General features: G+C 34.8%; 1 protein-coding gene across 1 annotated transcript in view; it reads left to right on the top strand.

Annotated features, from left to right (window-relative positions):
- LOC145263218 (uncharacterized) overlaps positions 1-21,008 on the top strand; it is a 198,280-nt gene that overhangs the window by 20,014 nt on the left and 157,258 nt on the right. The window contains exons 3-5 of the mRNA XM_080120302.1: positions 8,878-9,122; positions 12,066-12,291; positions 16,635-16,753. Coding sequence (XP_079976428.1) covers positions 8,878-9,122; positions 12,066-12,291; positions 16,635-16,753 — 590 coding nt within the window. The remainder of the gene's footprint in view (positions 1-8,877; positions 9,123-12,065; positions 12,292-16,634; positions 16,754-21,008) is intronic.

Here is a 21,008-nt window from a genome sequence, read left to right as displayed (position 1 = left end):
TGTATATATGCATATATATATATGTATATATACATATATATATGTATATATACATATATATACATACATATATATACACATATATATATGCATATATATATATACATATATATATTCTGTATTCAAGCCATTATATATATAAATAATTTTATAAAATTAACAGTAGGTTCTCTACAGTGTAATGTAGACTACAATGTATTGTGGAATAAGTCTTAGCGAGAGGCATGTGAAGGTGATGGTGATGGGTCCCAATCTAGAGCAAGCAGTCAATCGATTTGATAGAAAAATGGGCGATTCCACTGATTTCAATGACAATAAAAATAGTGAAATATTTGTTGATCATTATCCTATTGTACGGTATAATCACGTTGACACACCGGCTCCCGTTGGATCGCGAAAGTTAAGCAACGTTGAACCTGGTCACTACTAAATGGGTGACTATTTGGGACTTTTAGGTGCTTCATGTGCTCTCCGCTTATCTCGGCATTGTTTTCAGTCGTTCTGAACTTCTCCTTGCCACTGGACTTAGGCAACACCGATTCAGGAGAAGTGTGGTTGGAGATTGCGCAACCCTTGCCTCACAATTACACGCACAGCTGCACCTACAGAGGGTATCCTTTGTCTTTCGAAACTGAACAGAGACATGTTATGCTTTTGTTTTACGGCATATCAACCCTTTTCAGGTTATTTAATGCTGAATCCTGTGATTTTGAAGAAAGATTTTTTAATAGAGTATATTTGTTTTTCTTTTAAAGTCAGTTTCTATTCAACCCATAGTTGGGACCCTAACAGATACCCCCACTCCGGGTCAGATTGGACCTGGGAGCAATGGCAATTAAAGGGTGGCTCCACACTCCCCAAAGCCCGGAAGCTGGGGCCTCACCATCGGATATAGTTTAAGGTCATATCTAGGACCCATTATATCCCGGGCTACGTCGGGTCACCATGATAGTTTATTAATGAAGGTATATTGCATCATCACGGTGGCTAAAGAATATATTTCAAAACCTATGCATCATAATTCTGAGTTGGAGACAAAAGATAATAAAAAACAAATATCGTTGTGACATTTATTATAACACATCGACATCAGTTTTAATGAGGAGCAGAGGAAATAAAAACGTGTTTGGACAAATTTAATGATTAATAAATAATTTTTCACACATAAATGTTATACAACGTAAACTCGGCCCTATCTCAAGATCAATTTAAATAAAGGTTACAACCATAGAAAAAATTCTTGTAGATCACATCCGTATAAATTCCGAAACAAAAAAAAAACACATGCACACAAACACACACACGCACACACGCACATGCATAAACAAATAAGAACGCACATCCATATGCATAATTGTACGTGCACATAGGTATACATAGAATCACACACACACACACACACACACACACACACACACACACACACACACACACACACACACACACACACACACACAAACACACATACACACAGATTAATTATGCATTACATAACATACACACGCAAACCTGACGAATATACTCGGTAAACAAAGAGCAAAAAATTCAAACAATTGTTGTATTTATTTGCTTCTCCACTGAGCAAATTAGGCATAAGGTCGGTTTTAATGTGGAGAGAGGGGGGAAAGGGGACCAGCTCCCGAGAGGTGGGAAATGGGAGTTGGACAGTGATTAGCACACTGGTATGTAGGGTTGCCCCAACGTGGACCAGAAGATTGCCGCAAAGGCATGGTCTTTGATTGCAGCATCTGCCGGAACAGATACTACATTTTGATCTTGGCCAAAAGGTCACAAAGGTCCCCCTCCTGGGAGGAGGTGTGAAAAAAATTTCAAACAATTGTGTTGAAAAGGAAAGTTAATATTCTTAAAAGATCTCTCAGTTGGTGTTTCTGAATTGGTAAATGTTATTTCATTAGTAGTATAATGTGCCTTACACGTGTTTCGTTGAATGATGGAAATTCATCAAACAACTCATCAGGGGCAGATTTATGTTCCTTGGAAAGAGAGAGAGAGAGAGATAGAGAGAGAGAGGGAGAGAGAGAGAGAGGGTGGGGAGAAAGAGAGGGAATAGGTTGAAGATTTTTGTTCCGTGGGTTAAAAAGGATTAAAATTGGTGGAAGGAATATATATATATATATATATATATATATATATATATATATATATATATATATATAGTAATGAAATCAAAAGAATGGAGTGTTTTCTGATATACACCATGGTAAACTTCAATATAATATAAATACCAGTATTTATATATAGAGAATTTAATCCTAACCGAATAAAAAAGCTCAATACGCAATAGAGACAATTAAAACTGTAAGTTGAACTTTACAATCAAAATTTACTGTTCGACTGAATACTCAAAAAAACACTTTCCGGAGTCTTATTCCACGGAGCTTCAAAAAATACTATTATTACTATTCTTCTCATCGGAGGAGAGAAAGAAATTAGCAAATTACATTTGTAGCAATGCTAGAATCTGCTTGTTATGGCATTAAGTGAAACCGCAATTTATTGTAGTCATAAATTGCCAAGACAATAAGTGAAAAAATGTTGGATATTTAAAAAAAAATATAAAAACAAACCGCGCATAATATTTCAGCTTGCAAAAAAATTCTCTCAAGGTAATCTGAAAGGCGAAAATTGTTCTTTAAAGATAATGGAGTCAAAAATTAAATCCAGTGTGATGATGCATATGGTCTGGTTGGAAAGTTTTCAAAGCAGCTGAAATAGTGGAAATTGTTGTTTTTTTTTCGGATATAATTAAGGAATAAGTAGACCATCTACAAAGAAAAATATCCCCATTTACTGGTTCTAAGTTATAGTTGGACAATTATTGATAAAATTATATTCAGGATGGCTATTTCTACTGATGAAACTACACCATACTCTTGAATGTAGGCAAAATAAACACATACATACTTAAACCAAACTTAATCTTAAAAATTGACTTCCAGTTTATAGTGGAATTAGGCCAAAAACAGATGGATACATTTAATGCTACTAAGACAAAACTCCTTTCCATTAAACCTTACAAAAACGGTTCCGTACAAATTTCGTATTCTTGGAGTTGTTCTCTGTCGTTTGGTTGTTGTTTCATATGTATGAAAAATAGCATTTGGGAACCTCTAATTTTAGAAAAACAAATCGTACACCCTTAAAATTTCGAAGCTGGAAGGGAGATAATCCCCTGTGATACTTATCAAATTTGCTTTCTCTTTATCAGCCTATTTTTTCACACATACGAAACCACGGCCAAAAAAACGGAGCCAGTAAGTTTTCTGCTTTCTTTTCCAAGACAACAACCAACATGCTTAATGACGGTCGAAGGCTAAACCGAGAGAATGGCAGCCTCAACTTGACGGACAGATGCCTCATCAATGGCAGAAGGGGGGCGACCAGGTCTGGGAGCTGTTTCCACAGACTTCCGGCCATGTTTGAATTCACGATACCAGCGTTTTACAAGGTTATATGATGGGGCATTATCACCATAAGTTTCTTTCATTTCATCAAAAGTCTCCTGTGGTGTGCGTCCTTTCAAATACAAAAACCGGATCACTGCTCGACATTCAACAGGCTCCATTTCACACCTGACTCAGTTCAAACACACGTAAAACAGAAACCACAATTAGTTCAGCGCAGTAATTTGCCACATAACCCGTAGAGATATAAATCATTGCACATGCAAAATTTCATGTAGATCAGACAACTGAAAGTGGGCCAGGGGCATTACTTATTGCACGCCCCTCGTACCAATCTCTAGTCTCTCCTTCTTAAAAAGAACTTCTAATCAAATAAGTTCTACAAAGAACCTCTAATCAAATAAGTTCCAAGCTCAGCCTCCGTCCCATCGCCGCAATGTTACATAGGAACTTACTGCCCTACTACCAACTCGATGTATATACCTTTTACCAATCCAACGATCAGCAAAATCCCACCTCTTCACTGCTGAAGGCTCTAGATTTCAGAAGATTTATATTCTAAAAGCTTTAGAATTCTCACAGTTTCCTGATTGTGTCAATATGCAGAAATTAAAATTTAATATAATAGACATTGGTGAAGTTGAACATTATCGTTCAACCTCATGAATTTGTAATTATTTTCAACTTAGAATCCAAACAACAATGTGTTGTTTTTCTAAAAATAAATAAATAAAAATTATGTTATGTTTCTGAATTTGCGGCCTAGACGCCATAATCATAGATTCTTCTTTTTTTTTCCTCTTTTTTCTACTTTTCGAAAGCGTTTTCTTTTTCAGTAAAATCGTTACATTTTCAATAATAAAACAGTCTTTATACATACGTGCGCGATGCCCACGCAAGTACATTTTCCTCACTTATTCTATAGTCGCTTCTTTTCATCGTTACTGATTCGTCTAGTAGCTGCTATAAAAGTAAGCTTCTTTTCATGAAAAGGACACAAGGAAACGTTTGTCAAGAGTTTTCATATACTGCTTTATTTAGAGAGAATTGACACAGAAGAGAAATATAAATTTTCTCTCAACAAATTATTTAAGTTATTTAGTTAAGTTTCTAACTTAACTGAAATAAGTGACGTATACGGGCAAAGACATCGAGGCAATATTTTGCACTTACATTACAAAGTTTACTTTACATTTTTGGCCAGCTGCCGTACGCAACCCATGACAAATTTGCATCATTCGATGTCTCCAGGAACACTGACTTGATTTCTCATCTCGATAAACGTGACGTCATTCGATTTTCTTAACAATTCTGTCTCCACTTGGATCTTCCGACCACTCTGTTTCGTCAATTAAAATAAAAATGAAATGTAATAAGTCCTCAGATGTACCTCTCCATCGTACAGTATTGATATACTGTACGATGGAGAGGTACATCTGAGGGAGGTACTCTATGGCTGACTGGGACAGCGTCTGTACATTTATATCAGATCTACCTCTGCGTTCCATGTTTAACAAGGATGTGTCCTCTATAGTATCAGACCTGACGGAATGATTAATTGTAGGTAGATACCGTTTCATACCCTCGAAAAAATTCCAGCAAAAATCTAACAGTCAGCCGTGGTTCTCTCCGGATTGTGGTGCTGCAATTGCGCACAGAAATCATTTTTTCCGTTGCTTCCAACGCAATAGATGTACTGAGACTAAAGCTGCTTTCAGGACTGCCAGCGGCCACTGTAAAAAGTAATAAAGAACGCAAGAGAGCTTCATGCTCAGTCCGTCAGGTCCAAAGTAGCTGAGCAGCGGCTTGGTTCCCACCAGTTTTTGGCAAATAACGAACAGAATCCTGAACAGAAGCATGTGTTCTATCCCAACTTTCATAAAAGAACCAGATAAAGCTAAACTCTTTGCCAAGAACTTTGCAGCTAATTCTAATCTTTGTGACCAAGGCCGCCAACCCCCAATATTTCCTCCTGTATAAGAAAACATGCCAAGCTAATTAAAAACCTTAATTCCACCGGCCCTGACGGTATTTCAATTATAGTACTCAAAAGACTTCAGCCAGAACTATCGCCCATCCTTACAAAACTGTTTAAACGTTGTCTTAAGGAGAATTGCTTCTCGTCACCCTGGAAAATCTCATCAGTATGCCCCGTATTTAAGAATTCAGGTGATCGCTCATCTCCCTCTCAGTACAGGCCAATAAGTTTCCTGTGCGTCATGAGTAAGTTGCTGGAATCTGTGTTAAATAGAGAAGTAATCAACCATCTCAACAAAAATAACCTCCTTAGTGACATGCAATATGGTTTCCGTTCTGCTAGATCTACAGCAGATGTGCTTACAGTTATATCTCATAGGATTAGCGAATCTCTCGACGGAGGCAACCTTTCTAGGGCAATTGCTCTTAATATATCAAAGGCCTTTGATAGAGTATGGCATGAAGGTTTACTTCACAAGATCTCCAGCTACGGTATAGCTGAAATGTTTTCTCGATTATTAAAGCATTTCTCTCTGATAGGTTCATAAGAATAGTGGTTGATGGGCAGAAATCAGAAGCTGTCAGTATTAATGCTGGAGTCCCCCAGGGGTCCATCCTGGGCCCAACTCTCTTCCTGATATACGTTAACGATCTTCCAAATCACATCCTTACACCATTCATAGACATCATCTGTAGACATTTATACTGATGATACTACTATCTATGGTAGCACATCTAAGACCGTAAACGACCAAGTTCTCTCTGATTCTCTCTCCTCTGATCTTGAGCTAGTGTACAATGGGGAAAAAGGTGGCTTGTTACTTTTAATGCATCTAAAATCAAGCTTTTATCTTTACATCAGCAACGCTCTGATCCCCATCTGGCATCAATTGAAATGAATGGCTCTCGTCTTAGGGAGGTCTCATATTTTGACAAGCTTCTGGGTTTGACATTTTCTCCTGATCTTAAATGGTACACATACATTAAATCCGTTGCCAACGTCACTGTAAAAATGGTGGGATCCTTCTATCGATCCAGTAGATCAGCTGATGCAATTCTCTATCTATATAAGAGCCAGGTACGTCCAAGGATGATTGACTGTTGCCACATCTGGGCAGGAGCTACTTATCCTGAGGACGTAGTACAATGGGAAAAGGAGTGGCTGGTTACTTTTAATGCATCTAAAACCAAGCTTCTCTCTTTACATCATCAACATTCTGATTCACACCTGGCATCAATTGAAATGAATGGCTCTCGTCTTCAGGAGGCCTCAAGTTTTGACAAGCTTTTGGGCTTGACCTTTACTCCCGATCTTAAATGGAACACGTACATCAAATCTGTTGCCAAGGCCGCTGGAAAAATGGTGGGATCCTTCTATCGATCCGGTAAATATCTCACTGCTGATACTATTCTCTATCTATATAAGAGCCAGGTACGTCCAAGAATGGTTGACTTGCCACATCTGGGCAGGAGCTGCTAGAAAGGACTTGGCCTGCCTTGATAGAGTTCAAAATAGACTTCGTAGCCTCGTAGGGGATGTCCTTTTTTCTTCCCTGTAACCTCTTTCTCACAGAAGAGATGTTGCGAGTTTGTCTCTGCTTTATAGTTATTTTCACTATCAATAATTTCCGCCACTCTTTATCTGTGCCTAAACCTAAACGTAGATTCCATGAACAAAGCTTCTTTCTTAGAAGTGCACACCTGTGGAATTGTCTCCAGTTTTCCTGCTTTCCAGCTGACTACAATATGGTTGTCTTCAAGTCTAACGTAAAAATGTTTTTGATGAACCGTTCCATATAAGTTAACAAATTTACCGAATTTCCATTATTAACGATTACTATATTGTCCAATTTCTACTGTACACTCTTTAACCCTTATCCTCGAATGGCCTCTTGACCTTGATAAGTGGTGATGCCTATGTAACAAAAAAACATTACATCATTCGATTTTTCCTTACTCGACAAACGTGACCATTTGTTTTTTTTAACGATAAACGTGATGTTTTTTCTTCTCGATAAACGTGACGTCATTCGTTTTTCTTAACTCGATAAACATGACCTCATTCGTTCTTGATAAACGTGACGTCATTCCTTTTTAACAATAAACGTGACATCGTTTTTCATACTCGATAAACGTGACATTCGTTTTTTTAGCGATAAACGTGATTGCATTCGTTTTTTGATAAACGTGACGTCATTTATTTTTTACGATAAACGTAATCATTTTTCAACTCGATAAACGTGACGTCATTCGTTTTTTTCTTGCTCGATAAACGTCATTCGTTTTGTTTTTTTTTACGATAAACGTGACCATTCGTCTTTAACGATAAACGTAACGTCATTTGTTTTTTCTTAACGACAAACGTGACGTCATTCGTTTTTTCTTAACTCGACAAACGTGACGTCATTCGTTTTTTCTTAACTCGACAAACGTGACGTCATTCGTAATCTTCTTATATATTTTGTCTACAGTTTGATATGTTTCATCTTTATGTTACTCATCTCTGGGGACAATTCTATTTTACAGGTTTAGATTATGATGGCAGTGAACTATCTGTATCTATTAATATATATATATATATATATATATATATATATATATATATATATATATATATATACTCCTATGTTAAAACAAATTCCCCTATTCATTTAATATACTCACAAAACAGAGGAAGAATCACCCCTATACCAAACGCAAGTAGAAACAAAAAGTAAGAATCAGCTGAATGTATAAGAGAAGCCCTGCCATTGACTAATTAAAATATTAACCTGTGGGTGGGAATATCAATAAATCACGTGTATAAATATCAATTTCATGCATTTACGTCTGACAATTCTCTACGGGAATGAAACGTTTATGTAGTTTAGTTATCAGATATATTTTCATAACTAATATATATATATATATATATATATATATATATATATATATATATATATATATATAGTTAGTTAGTTAGTTAGTTAGTTAGTTATAAAATATATACGGCGATTAAGCTACACTGAATATTCCGCGTTTCATCCACTCTAGGACTCTTCAGGCTTATGCGCCAGACACATGAAACGCGGAATATTCAGTGTAGGTTAATCGCCATATATATTTTATAACTAACTAACTAGCCCTACCTACGTATTGAGCACTTTTGAAGTAAATACTTAAAGTTTACGCATAAATTTATACTTTCGTATATTAATTTTTTGTGAGTAAATGAAGTAGTTATATATATATATATATATATATATATATATATATATATATATATATATATATATATATATACTGTACTTTGGGGTAATTGCGCCAAGTGTGCAACCACACATATGAAGAGCACTTTTGTTTTTTAGTTGGCGCAATTACCCCCGGATTTGGCGCAATTACCCCAAAGTACGGTGATTTTTCAATAGGAAATTGTTAAATTTTCATCTAAGTGACCTTTAATAATGCCTGTTCTTTATTACTTGATTTCTTCCAGTTGATCGTCTTCCATCCTGTACAGACATTTTGGTTTTGGAAGCCATGGATCTGGAGAACGAACAAAAGCTAACCTGCTTTCCGAAAGATGGTGCCAAACCGATGAGTCCATGTTTTGACGCCGAAGACGACCTCGTATACAATTTGACCAAGGGACAAAACAACTCCACCATTTTCACCCTACGTCCCGAAGAAAACGAGACTTGCTTGTGGTTCAAGCGAGACAGTGGAGAATCTAATTATACGGTAAAATATACATGAGCGTGAAAGATTCATTAGATGTCCATTATTACATTTTAATTTAAATGAAGTAACTGTTTGTTCCCTTTACTTGGAAGTTATATTTTAACAGAATATGCAAGCAGACTGCTTATATAATGATATGCTAAGGCAATTTAATGTTCATACATACGTTATCCCCTACCACCGATGATCCTGCCTTTAAAGGGAGATAACCTTGTAAGGTTGCTAATTTGTGAATCATCAATTTATTATCTCCCATAATCATTCGATTATATAGGAAGTTTAACAATTATATATATATATATATATATATATATATATATATATATATATATATATATATATATGAAGCTATTCGTCCACTTCTAAAAATCATCTTTCGGAATCTTTTGCTACCTAGACCATTGATTTTCGAGGTCCATTGCACCATAGACATGCATATATAATTCCATAACTCATGGGAATATATGCAATGGATTGGTATATCCATCCAATATCTGATATACTGTGCCAACATCAAAAAAAAAATCTGGATTAAATATAACAAAACGTATTCAACACACCAACGAATACGGCCGCTCCGTATACCTTTCGGAATATCAATAAGGAGCAACCACGCATCTTTGTTACATGGGATTACTGCCTTCTTCCCTGGACCAATATTATGCCTACTTGGAAATAAAACCCCGGAGGACATTATACTCCTTCCAATAATGGACTGCCCAGGTTGTATCAAATTCCCTCTTCCAATAATTATTTTCATACAACTATCATTCACCACCAAAAAACTATTTTCAATATTTGTGCTGAAAAGCAAAATACGTGCCTTTTCATAGCTGAGCATTTTATTTCCTCTGATGATATGAGCCATTATTGAAAATCCATGGATTTAGGAAATTAATATGACCCCTTCCATATATTCCTTTTGTCAAACAATAAATTCTTAACTCGAATATATGTGTCTATATTTTGATTTTCAGAATTTAATTTTAACAACTAAATTTAACAACTAAATTTATATATATATATATATATATATATATATATATATATGGAAATATACTTTAATTCCTTATCTTTATTTAAAAAGCTCAATTTAATTATAGAGCAATATAGTGAGTTAATAACAAAAGTCTATATTCCAAAGTTCATGATGTTGACCATCTTACAATTTATTCCTTTAATCCAGTTAACATTTATAATTCTATCAGTTTCGTAGCACAAAATCAATCACTTAATCATTATATCAATTAGTGAATCTATTTTGCCTTAACTCCTCAGAAGAAATAGCAACAATGTATATATATATATATATATATATATATATATATATATATATAATTTCCCAGATACTCAACCTAATGAATAAATGACAAAAAACTACATTCCAAAATTCATGATGCTGACCAGCTTCTAATGTATTCCTTTACTTCAGTTGTCATTTACAATTCTTGACAGTATCTGTTTCGTAGTGCAAAATCAATCAATTAGTGAATCTATTTTGCCCTTAACTCAACAAAAGAAATAGCAACAATCAGTCCATCAAAAGGAAATAAAGTGCGTTCTGACATGATTGAAATCCGAAAATTGAAAGAGAAGCTGTAAATATTTTATAACATGTTTCTATTACGCCATTTTGAAGTTAGAAATTTCTAAATTCAAAATTTCAAAATTGAAAACAATAAATGTGTTTGTAATATTTAATTGGGATTCATTGAGATGAGTATTATTTATTAATTTTTATTTATTGCGGACTATTATCCTCATCTTTCCTTAGTTGTTTTGACGTTTCGGCCAACTATTCCTCTGGCCTTCGTCAGGTGGTAACCGCGACGGATAGGAACTCTGAATCTCCTAACTGCATTCTCAGCAATTACTGCCTTTAGTAGTTGTTGTCGTCTCACCACGTTTTTGGCCAAGTAAGCCTCTGGCCGGCTTTGGGTAGGATTGAAACCGCTATCTTCAGACAATCTGGAAGCATAGAGATTCAACGTCTCTATCAACTGCGCCACGGGCCCCGAAGGATGATCAAGGTTGAATTTTTTGGTCTTATAAATTCATGTTTATTATCTGATCTTCTATCGTTGGGTTCGTACCGAATGGTATATATATTATTTAATTGGAATTCATTGAGATGAGCATTATTTATTAATTTTATTTATTGCGGACAATTATTACCACCTGACGAAGGCCAGAGGAATAGTTGGTCGAAACGTCGTGAAACAAGTAATAAAAGATGAAGATAATTGTCCGCAATAAATAAAATTAATAAATAATGCTCATCGCAATTAAATAATATAAACACATTTATTGTTTTCAATTTTGAATTTAGAAATTTCTAAATTCAAAATGGCGTAATGTAAACATATTATAAGGTATTTACAACTTTTTTTCGGATTTTCAATCACGTCAAAATGCACTTTATTTCCTCTTGATCGATTGATTGTTGCTATTTCTTCTGATGAGTTAAGGGCAAAATAGATTCACTAATTGATATAATAATTAAGTGATTGATTTTGTGCTACGAAACAGATACTGTCAAGAATTATAAATTTGTTGTTGACCAGTGTAATCAATGGTGTTGGAATCCTAGAATTTGAATCCACAAACCCCATAGTTCGTTTTTTGTTAATTTCATCTTGTTCTACCTTTGAGTGGAACTATAGGACACTTACAGTGCCTTCGAACTTGAACCAAAATGTTATGTCAAAATGTTGTTTAATAATATCGCCGTGCATGCATTCACGATGAACTCCATAAAATTAAATATTGTTGAGTTTTAGGAATCGCTAGTCTATATAATAATATACTAGATTGAACCAAAGAGTAGAGCTCAGTCGAGCACCGACCATTAACATACAGCAAAAAAGAGACTAGCAACATCTTCGTATTTTCTTAACAGGAAAATCTCCAACATTTTTGTCTTTTATTTTTTTTTATCAATAGGTGAGCATCATTGCAACTGAAATGGAGGAGTTGCACTTCCGTCCGGGCCGAAGTGGCACGTTCCAGGTTCAAGTCTCCGTGAGGAAGAATAAGCTCGCCTATTTCACCCCGACTTTTCTTCAGATCAATTTCGAAACTCATCCTTTGCAGAAAGGGTTCAACTTCAGTTTGAAAACCCTCAACCGTAATGCGATTAATGACGATCAAATTAGCTACGAAATCATCCGTAAGTGAGAATTTAATTTTGAATCCTACTCTTAGATACCTCAACGTTCATGTCGACGATAGAGAACGCTTAAAAATAAAACCCAGACGAAAGCTCAAAACAAGTATATTTACCTGTTTTACACATATTTTAATGGTGAATTCTCTCACGAACTACAAGCACTTGTACTCCCTCGCCATAAATACCTCCGATAACCCTGACAAGCAGCTAAATCCCACCCCTATACAGTAGAGATCCCTAAGTGTAAGAAAAGCCTTCTACTTCAATGGTTTCTTCCCCAGAATTGCCAGACTTTGGAACTCCCTTCCGGGATTCTGCTTTCCCAACTGTACTGACACACAGAAGTTCAAATGTAATGTTAACAGATATCTTGCTGCTCATCTCCCTTCATAATGCCCCTGCAACTTATGTCCGCGATAGTAGCCCCTTACTTCAAAGTGGCACTGTGCCTTGTTTGGGGTGAAAATTGAATAAAAAAAAAACGGCTCTATTCACTTTCCAGCGGCGATCAAGCTGGGTTTGGTGCTGTGGGAGGTCATGTTGGTGATGTTCTCGACGTATGACCAAACGAGTAGAAAGTCGTAGTACTCCTTCAGAAACCAAGCTTGGGTCTCCTTGGACTTATGAGCCGGCGCCGAGACCTATTGCCACACTCAGGGTCTGCCAGCGGCCACCTAATTTCATCAAGGTATCACATTTTCAGCACATCCAGGTACACTTTGGTGTTGACTTTCAAGCCAACTTCGAAGATATGAGATGGCATGATGTGCCCCTCACTTGAAACCACATAAAAGACCATAACCGTGTCTAGGAACTTTGTTTTCATCACTCTGAGCATGTCCCTGTCATTTGTGGCAATCCAGCGATGCATTTTGGGGATGCTGGCAATGGTCCTGTTGTCATATCTTGGATCAGCAGAGAGCGTGAGTTGTACAGCGGCGCATCTCCGATCTCGCTGACTGAACATTGTGGGATTTGTACACAACTGGTGAACTAGTAAATAATCTGAAAAAAAAGAAAAGAAAATCGGTTTATCAAATGGAAATGAAATCATGTCTTCTTTTCTAGGACGACAATTTTATCGTTACTTTTGTAAAAAAAAAAAAAAAACGAATATAATGATTGAATATGATTAGAGTTGTTCGTAAGTAGAGAACAGTTGATGCATTATTTGATGTAGAACAGTTGAGGTAACAAGGTCAATTAACAAGGGAAAGATCAAGTAAAATATCAGAAGTAAGAATGCCACAGTTCTGCTACCTCTGTTAACAGCAGCAGTCGTATGAGAGTTAACATATGTAAATGACCAAGCCAGCCGCGACAAGTGACATCACACCAGAGGATAAAGAATACGTAGCCAGAGAAGTGAGGAAGAAGCAGGTGTACGAGACATGGCCGAAAAAATAATAGCGAGCGACACGTGGGTGGTGAGAGCGTCTAAAAAGACATAGAGACGAGATAAACTAAATGAACGTTTTAAAGCAAGATACAGTACGTTGTTGGATATACAAAGAATAAATGCCTTTTGTTAAAAAAATATTTAGTCGAATTTCCCTCCTTTTTCTTTCCTATTTTTCTTTACGACGGACACTACATGTTAACATGTAGTATTACAATAAATATAGATTAGAGAGAAAGAAATAATAAAAAAAGGTCTGGCTTGATATATGTTAGTTTGGAAATCAATTTCTTTAAAGCCGTCCAACACATGCCAACATGTAAAAAATATGCAAAACTGAATATAATGATGCAAAAAAATTATGAGAGTAGTTAAGTCATTAAATGAGAAGAGTTTATAGGATAAAGTGATAAGAGTTGATTTGAGAGAAAGAAGGATAAATAAAGACCTGGCCAGAGATAGGTTAGTTTGGAAGTTAATTTCTTAAAGCTTTCTTACAGATACCAACGTTAAATCGAATAAAATGATGACAAAATTGATAATTAGTTTATTGATGAGAAAAAAAATGATAAGAATTCTTGAGTTAGTCGATATATGACAGTTGAGATAACAGGGTCAGTTGGCAGGGGAAGGCCAAGAAAAACAAGAGCAGAAGTGATAGATAGATAGATTTGATAGAAATAGCCTGCCCGGTAGTCGTGCAGTTTATGGACCCTGCAGAAATAATAACGTTACCATTTAGAAAGCCATTCTTTATACAGGGTAGGGGGCTCTGTAACTATTCTGTTCTCTCACTTAAAAATTTAATAAGCAAAAGATATCATAGAAATTCAATTTTACTTCAAAACTCTATCTAGAAAATAGCTCAGTTATCTAAACTGCACACGTAACAACTGGTTTAGTTGAGAGAACTATCCGCCTGGGAAACTTTGTTCCGCTGGTCTACTTTCCAGCTGACTACCATAGTGCCATCTTTAAATGCAAGTTCTTACTGAACCGTCCTCTTAAATAATCAAATCACACCAAATTTCCACTACTAAGGATTACTACGCTTTGTCCCAATGACTACCGTACACACATTTACCTTTATCCTCGAGTAGCCTCCGGGCCTTGATAGTGGTGACTTCGATGTAAAAAATAAAAGCAAATTTCAAAACGTCGTCCAATCTATGATATCATCAAGATAGACGTTACAATGATGATGATGATGATGATGATGATGATGAGGATGATTTGAGATAAATGTCGTTTTGAGCATTGTCTTCTCATGTTGCATAGTCGGTTCTCTCTGTAACGCTTTAACTCTTTAGCATTATCACGTATGTATTATCATGTTTGTTGCACTTGCACAAAGATACGTGTTGCTAATAAATACATGCCGTACTTTAGGGTTATTGCGCTAAGCCCGGGGTAATTGCGCCAACTAGCTAAAAGTGCTCTTTTGGCAACCACGCATATAAAGAGCACTCTTCTTTTTGTTGGCGCAGTTATCCCCCCCTGGATTTGGCGCAATTACGCCAAAGTACGGTACTCTGGCTTGTTTCAACCGTTTTGACAACTAAACACGGAGACGGTTTCATAGCAAAACTGTATTTATTTAATTACTATAAGACCGCTGTGCATTGCCCGGTTGCAAAATACGCTTAAATATGATATCTTCATTAATACAGATTTCGTGTACACTGTTATATTATATTGGATCCAGTATATAGTTATGATGTAAAAAGTTAAAAAAAAAAAAAAATGACTCGTGCGCAACCACCGAGAACCGAAACCAAAACGTTTAGCTTACAAATCACTTTCTCCTTTGACGATAATGCCTGAGCTATGAACACATATTTACGGCAATGCTTAAAATTAAAACATAAATCAATAGCTATTACGTTACGCATGCATATTCGTAATGCCGTCACTCTACCTTCAGCTGGAAATTTTCATTTTTTTAGTTTCCACACTTTTGCACCGATTTTCCCTGGCTAAAACATAAATATATAGTTTCGCATGGGTTCGAATACCCTATATATTAAGTTTCATGTCTGAAGACCAAAAACTGACAAAAGTGTTTGGTAGGCAAACTTTTTAAAACAAGTATATATGTACGCATACATAAATATATATAGAAAGATGGTTTGTGTTTACTATAATCTTTTTACGCAAATATTACGCAAGTATAAATCATGTAGAATATCTACATGAATATAATTACACGTAATATTTAACTAAAGATGATCATCCCATGAGAAAACCGAAAAACTAATAGGGAATTAATTAAAATGAATGTTTAAAAGAATATGCTAATTAGCGAGATCTTTTGAAGATGAATGCAATTCCACGACCCATATATGATAAAGTTGTATTTTCTTTTTAAATAAAAAGGAAAAAGGAAACAATATGAAGATTAATATACAATACAAAAAAAAAAACAGGCGTATAGATTTTTTTCCTGTTATTGGTCGTCGGTCGAGTCGTACAAGGGTGGTGAAAGGTGAGATTAGGGTTGAGGAGCTGCCGATGTAACGATCGTGCGTTTCTACCCGTCTCTCTCTCTCTCTCTCTCTCTCTCTCTCTCTCTCTCTCTCTTTCTCTCCTTTTGTTCATCAGACCTCTTGCTTTTATCGACAAATTCGTATTTTTGTTTTAATCAGAGGTCAATATGTGCGTACAAAGTCCGACTTGGTATTTTCTTTGTTCTCTGCTAAACTGGAATTTGAGTGTGTGCACGATCGCCAAGTTTCTTTATCCAACACCGAAAGGTCTTTATATTAGTTGGATTTAGATTTTCCCTGAGGTAGATGTTTACCTTATTATTTTTGTATGTTTCCAGTTCTAATACATGAAACAATTAGTTGGTTTGTCACACCATAATTTTGAAATCGAACTTTCGTCGATAATCGCACTGATTGAATGGACTCCTATGAATGTCTCTTTTTGTTTACTATTGCAGACGTTACTCCGAAATCTTTCTCTGAATTCGTCCAACTGGATTCTTTAACGGGACAGGTTTTTGTTTTGAAACCCAAAGATCCAATTAATACAAGACGAATTGTGAGCATCCAATTTAAGGTAAGAACCGATTGTCTGTCTGTCTGTCTGTCGGTCTGTCTCTCTTTCGTTATTTTTCTTTTCTTCTTATAACGCCACTCCTCCATCGTTACATGCCCCCTTCATTTACCCCAATTTCCTCTTTCCTCCCCCTTAATTTACGTCGTCTTTCCCTCTCCCTTTACTCTCCTTCTTATATCATTCTCCCTTCTCTCCCTCTCTTTCTTTCTTTCTTTCTCTTTCTCTCTCTCTCTCTCTCTCTCTCTCTCTCCATAATTCGTCTTCTCCTCTTCGGTCTTAATTTCCCGCTTTTTACACGCCCCCCTTCCTCTATTCACGTCCCCTTTTCTTTTTTCATTCATTTACATCTTATTTTCTCCCCCCCCCTTTCATCGCTTCATCCCTTTTTGTATATTATTCCGCCATGCTTCAACTATAATAACTTGGTTTGTTGGATCGTTTTGATAACGCCATTTAAAAAATATTTATAAAAATATCTAAATTATTATTTCACTTTTGTCAGAAACTATTGGGCCGATCTGGCTAAAATTTGGTATTGACCTTTGTTATGAAAATTCTAGTATATATATATATATATATATATATATATATATATATATATATATTAAATATATTATTAGTATTAATTTTAGAGTTGAAAGTATATATATATATATATATATATATATATATATATATATATATATATATATATATATATATATCGCTTACGAGGGGTAGGGCCCCGAAATATGCATGTACGTAGATTACTGTTTTAAAAATAAATAAATAAATAAATAAATAAAAATATTATTTGTTTATGTCCAAAATAAAAAAAATGAGCAATTTCTAAACAACATCCGATCTTCAAGGTGAAGACGCTAATCATAATATCGTTAAAAAAATCAACAATAAAAACTACGTTACTTTATATATATATATATATATATATATATATATATATATATATATATATATATATATATATATAAGTATATATTTCGGCTCAAACAAAAATGTTTCGCCTGAAAAACTGTAATGATGAGATCGGTTGTAGACCACCAAACGGTCAGCATCACCTTTTTCTTTTCGTGCAACTCTGGATCCGGGAAGTGTCGTGAGGCTTCGTTGGCTTCTAACCACTGAGCTGAGCGTCGCCGTTGTCGTAAAGAACGTACTTTTCATTGCAAGTCACAACCTGGTCGAGAAACGGGTCGTTCTTGTTGCGTAAAAGAAGGGAACATGACACTTTATAACGACGTTTCTTTTGGTTGTTGTTCAATTCTTGAGGCACCTATTTATCAAGTTTTTTTTTTGTCTTCTTCGCCTCTCTCAAGCGGTTGGAAATCGTCGTATACGTTACATCCACTTCAGAAGCAAGTTCTCGAACAGTTGTGCGTGGATTGGTTTCGACTATTGATTGTTGTCAACATCCGATGGCCGACCACGACGCTCATCATCTTCAAGACTCTCGTTGCCGTCACGAAATTTCTTAAACCATCATTCCACCATTGTGCTGTGCGTTCAGTAGTGGTTCCTGAGCCAAACACTTCGTTGATATCGCGAGCTGTTGCAGCAGCATAATTCGAAACAAAAACTTACCTCCCTTTTGAACTCTCCTGTGTCTTGCATGAGCAAATACGATCGTTTTCATCAAATTCTATTTTCTTTGATAAATAATTTTCAACCTTATCGATTTTCGTAATTTTTGGATATAATCATCCTAAAAATAAGAGGAATGCGTAGATACCATTGTTTTCATGTGAAATTCAGTTTTACGATTTCTGAAATTTCGTTCCGATAGTGTAGAAGCGCCAAAAACTTAATAAATTTCAAGATAGTTCCAAACATCAAAAATACGAATAATTCAAGTTTGAAATGCAAAATCATAAACAAAAAAAAAAACAGCAATTTCTCCCTGAAAAAAAAATTAAATACCATGAATAAATATTTTCAGATATAGAGAACTTGAAACATAAAAAAAACTTTGAATAAAATAAAATACGCATCAAGTGCGCTTGAAAGCCAAATTACAACGCAATATTAGGAAAATAAACACATATTTTACTTGTTTGAAATTTATCACAAATATATTTCAGAGGTATACTCCATCTTCAGTGTGTTGTTTTGTTTCTGTTTTTACTTTTCTTCTTCCTTACCATGCTGTAAATTTGGAGAAAGAAGTCTGTAAAGAGTCGCGCGTTGTTTCTAGCGGTTGTATTTTGAAATATTTGAACTGTGCGTAGGCAACGCGAGAATAACGTGAAAGGATGAGAGTTCATATAGAAACGTTGTTTTAATTTGAATAAAATTAAATGCGCATCAAGTGCGCTTGAAAGCCAAATCACAACGTAATATTAGGAAAATAAACAAATATTTTACTTGTTTGAAATTTATCATAAATATATTTTAGAGGTATACTCCATCTTCAGTGTGTTGTTTTTTTTTTTTTTCTTTTTCTTCTTCCTTGCCATGTTGTAAATTTGGAGAAAGAAGTCTGTTCGTAAAGAGCCGCGCGTTGTTTCCAGCGGTTGTGTTTTGGAATGTTTGAACTGTGCGTAGGCAACGCGAGAATAACGTCAAACGTTTCTATATGAACCCTCATTCTTTGACATAAAGAAAACTTTGGTTATTTGGCACTTTAACTTACAGTACTCTTCTTTTCAGTATTGTTATATCTGCGCATACATGAAAAAAAAAAAACTCTTTTAAATATTTTTCTGTTTCCTTTTAGGAAACATGTTTATTTACTTTTATGTAAATATTCTTTGATAACTTTTTGGATACATTTAATAATTAAAAAAAAAAAAAATGAGTATTTTAACAAAAATTAATGAAATGTTTATTGGTTACAAAATTATAAATATTCTCAAAATTAATTGATAAATGATAACAGTTCCAAGATAACTTTAAGTTTAAAATATAACAAAATATGAATAATTCTATTTTAAACCACATACGAAATACGAATAAAAAAGCGACCGTAATAGAGGTCAGTGTACCCAATGATACAGGGCTTAACAGAGCTGAGAGGGAAAAGATAACAAAGTATCAAGGACTTATGTATGATATGAAACGAAATTGGAAATTAAAAGACGTTTCAATTATACCAGTCATCATAGGAGCAACTGGGCTTATGAAAAAGAACTTTAAAAAGTACATAGCAAGCATACCCGGTGAACCAAGTGCAAGTGAAATACAAACGATTGCACTGAAAGGGACGGCTAGAATCCTGAAAAGATCTCTTGGTTGGACTCACTAAAATAGGGGTAAATGTCAGACATCTGGTTGGATGTCCCATCCCCTAGAAGAAAAAGTTTAAGAAAAATGAAAAAAGAAAAAGAAAAGTAGAATGTTTTACCGAAAAATATTTTATTTTTATCGGTAAGATTTTCACATTTATTAGTTTGAAAAACAAATACATAAATAATTATTTAATCAATTATTTAAAGACAATATATTTTTAGTATTATTTGCAATATTGAACAAAATTATTTGTAATATTTAAGAAAAAGGTTATCTATTATATTTAGTTTCTATAAAAAGCAAATAAATATAAATATTACATAAAAAGGAATAAATCTGAACTTTTACGCATAGTGACGATTTTCACTCAATCAACGCGTTGTTCGGCATTTTGGTCTCCAGGATAGAAGAGTACCGTAAGTTAAACTACAAAATAACACTATATTTTTCCAGAAACTCCTGGATTCATCATTAAATAACCCAAAAGCGTTGATATGCCGTAAAACAAAACAATCAAACGAATGTTAACGTTTAGCAAGAGTGTACAACTATTAGTATTAGTCACACAAATTGGCCTGCTTAAAAGAATATAAGCCAGTTCTGTGAGTGTTATGGCGTGCCTTGAAATGCACTGATTGAACTGGCGAAAACGTTTTTGACCGTCAGCATGAGGCGCAGTGACTAATCTTTTTTGATAATGGAGACATTAATTGGCAATAGGTTCGTGATGTTTCACTGTTAACAAACGGACGACGTGTGATTTGTTAGGTCACACAATGTGTGTTTATTTTAATTAATTGCATTTTATTTGATTTATTTTTATAATTTCGTAAAATTAATTCCTTTAATGTCAGGTTTCGAAAACAGCACTTAAGAGACGACCACAAGCAAAGTCACAGGTTGTTTTATAAATATATATATATATATATATATATATATATATATATATATATATATATATATATATATATATAAATATATATATATATATAAATATATATATATAAATAAATATATATATATATATATA

This window comes from Euprymna scolopes, chromosome 38 (assembly GCF_053919585.1).
Source record: "Euprymna scolopes isolate OS-2025 chromosome 38, ASM5391958v1, whole genome shotgun sequence".
In the NCBI taxonomy this organism is placed as follows: domain Eukaryota; kingdom Metazoa; phylum Mollusca; class Cephalopoda; order Sepiida; family Sepiolidae; genus Euprymna; species Euprymna scolopes.
This window is presented reverse-complemented; position numbering and strand designations above follow the sequence as displayed.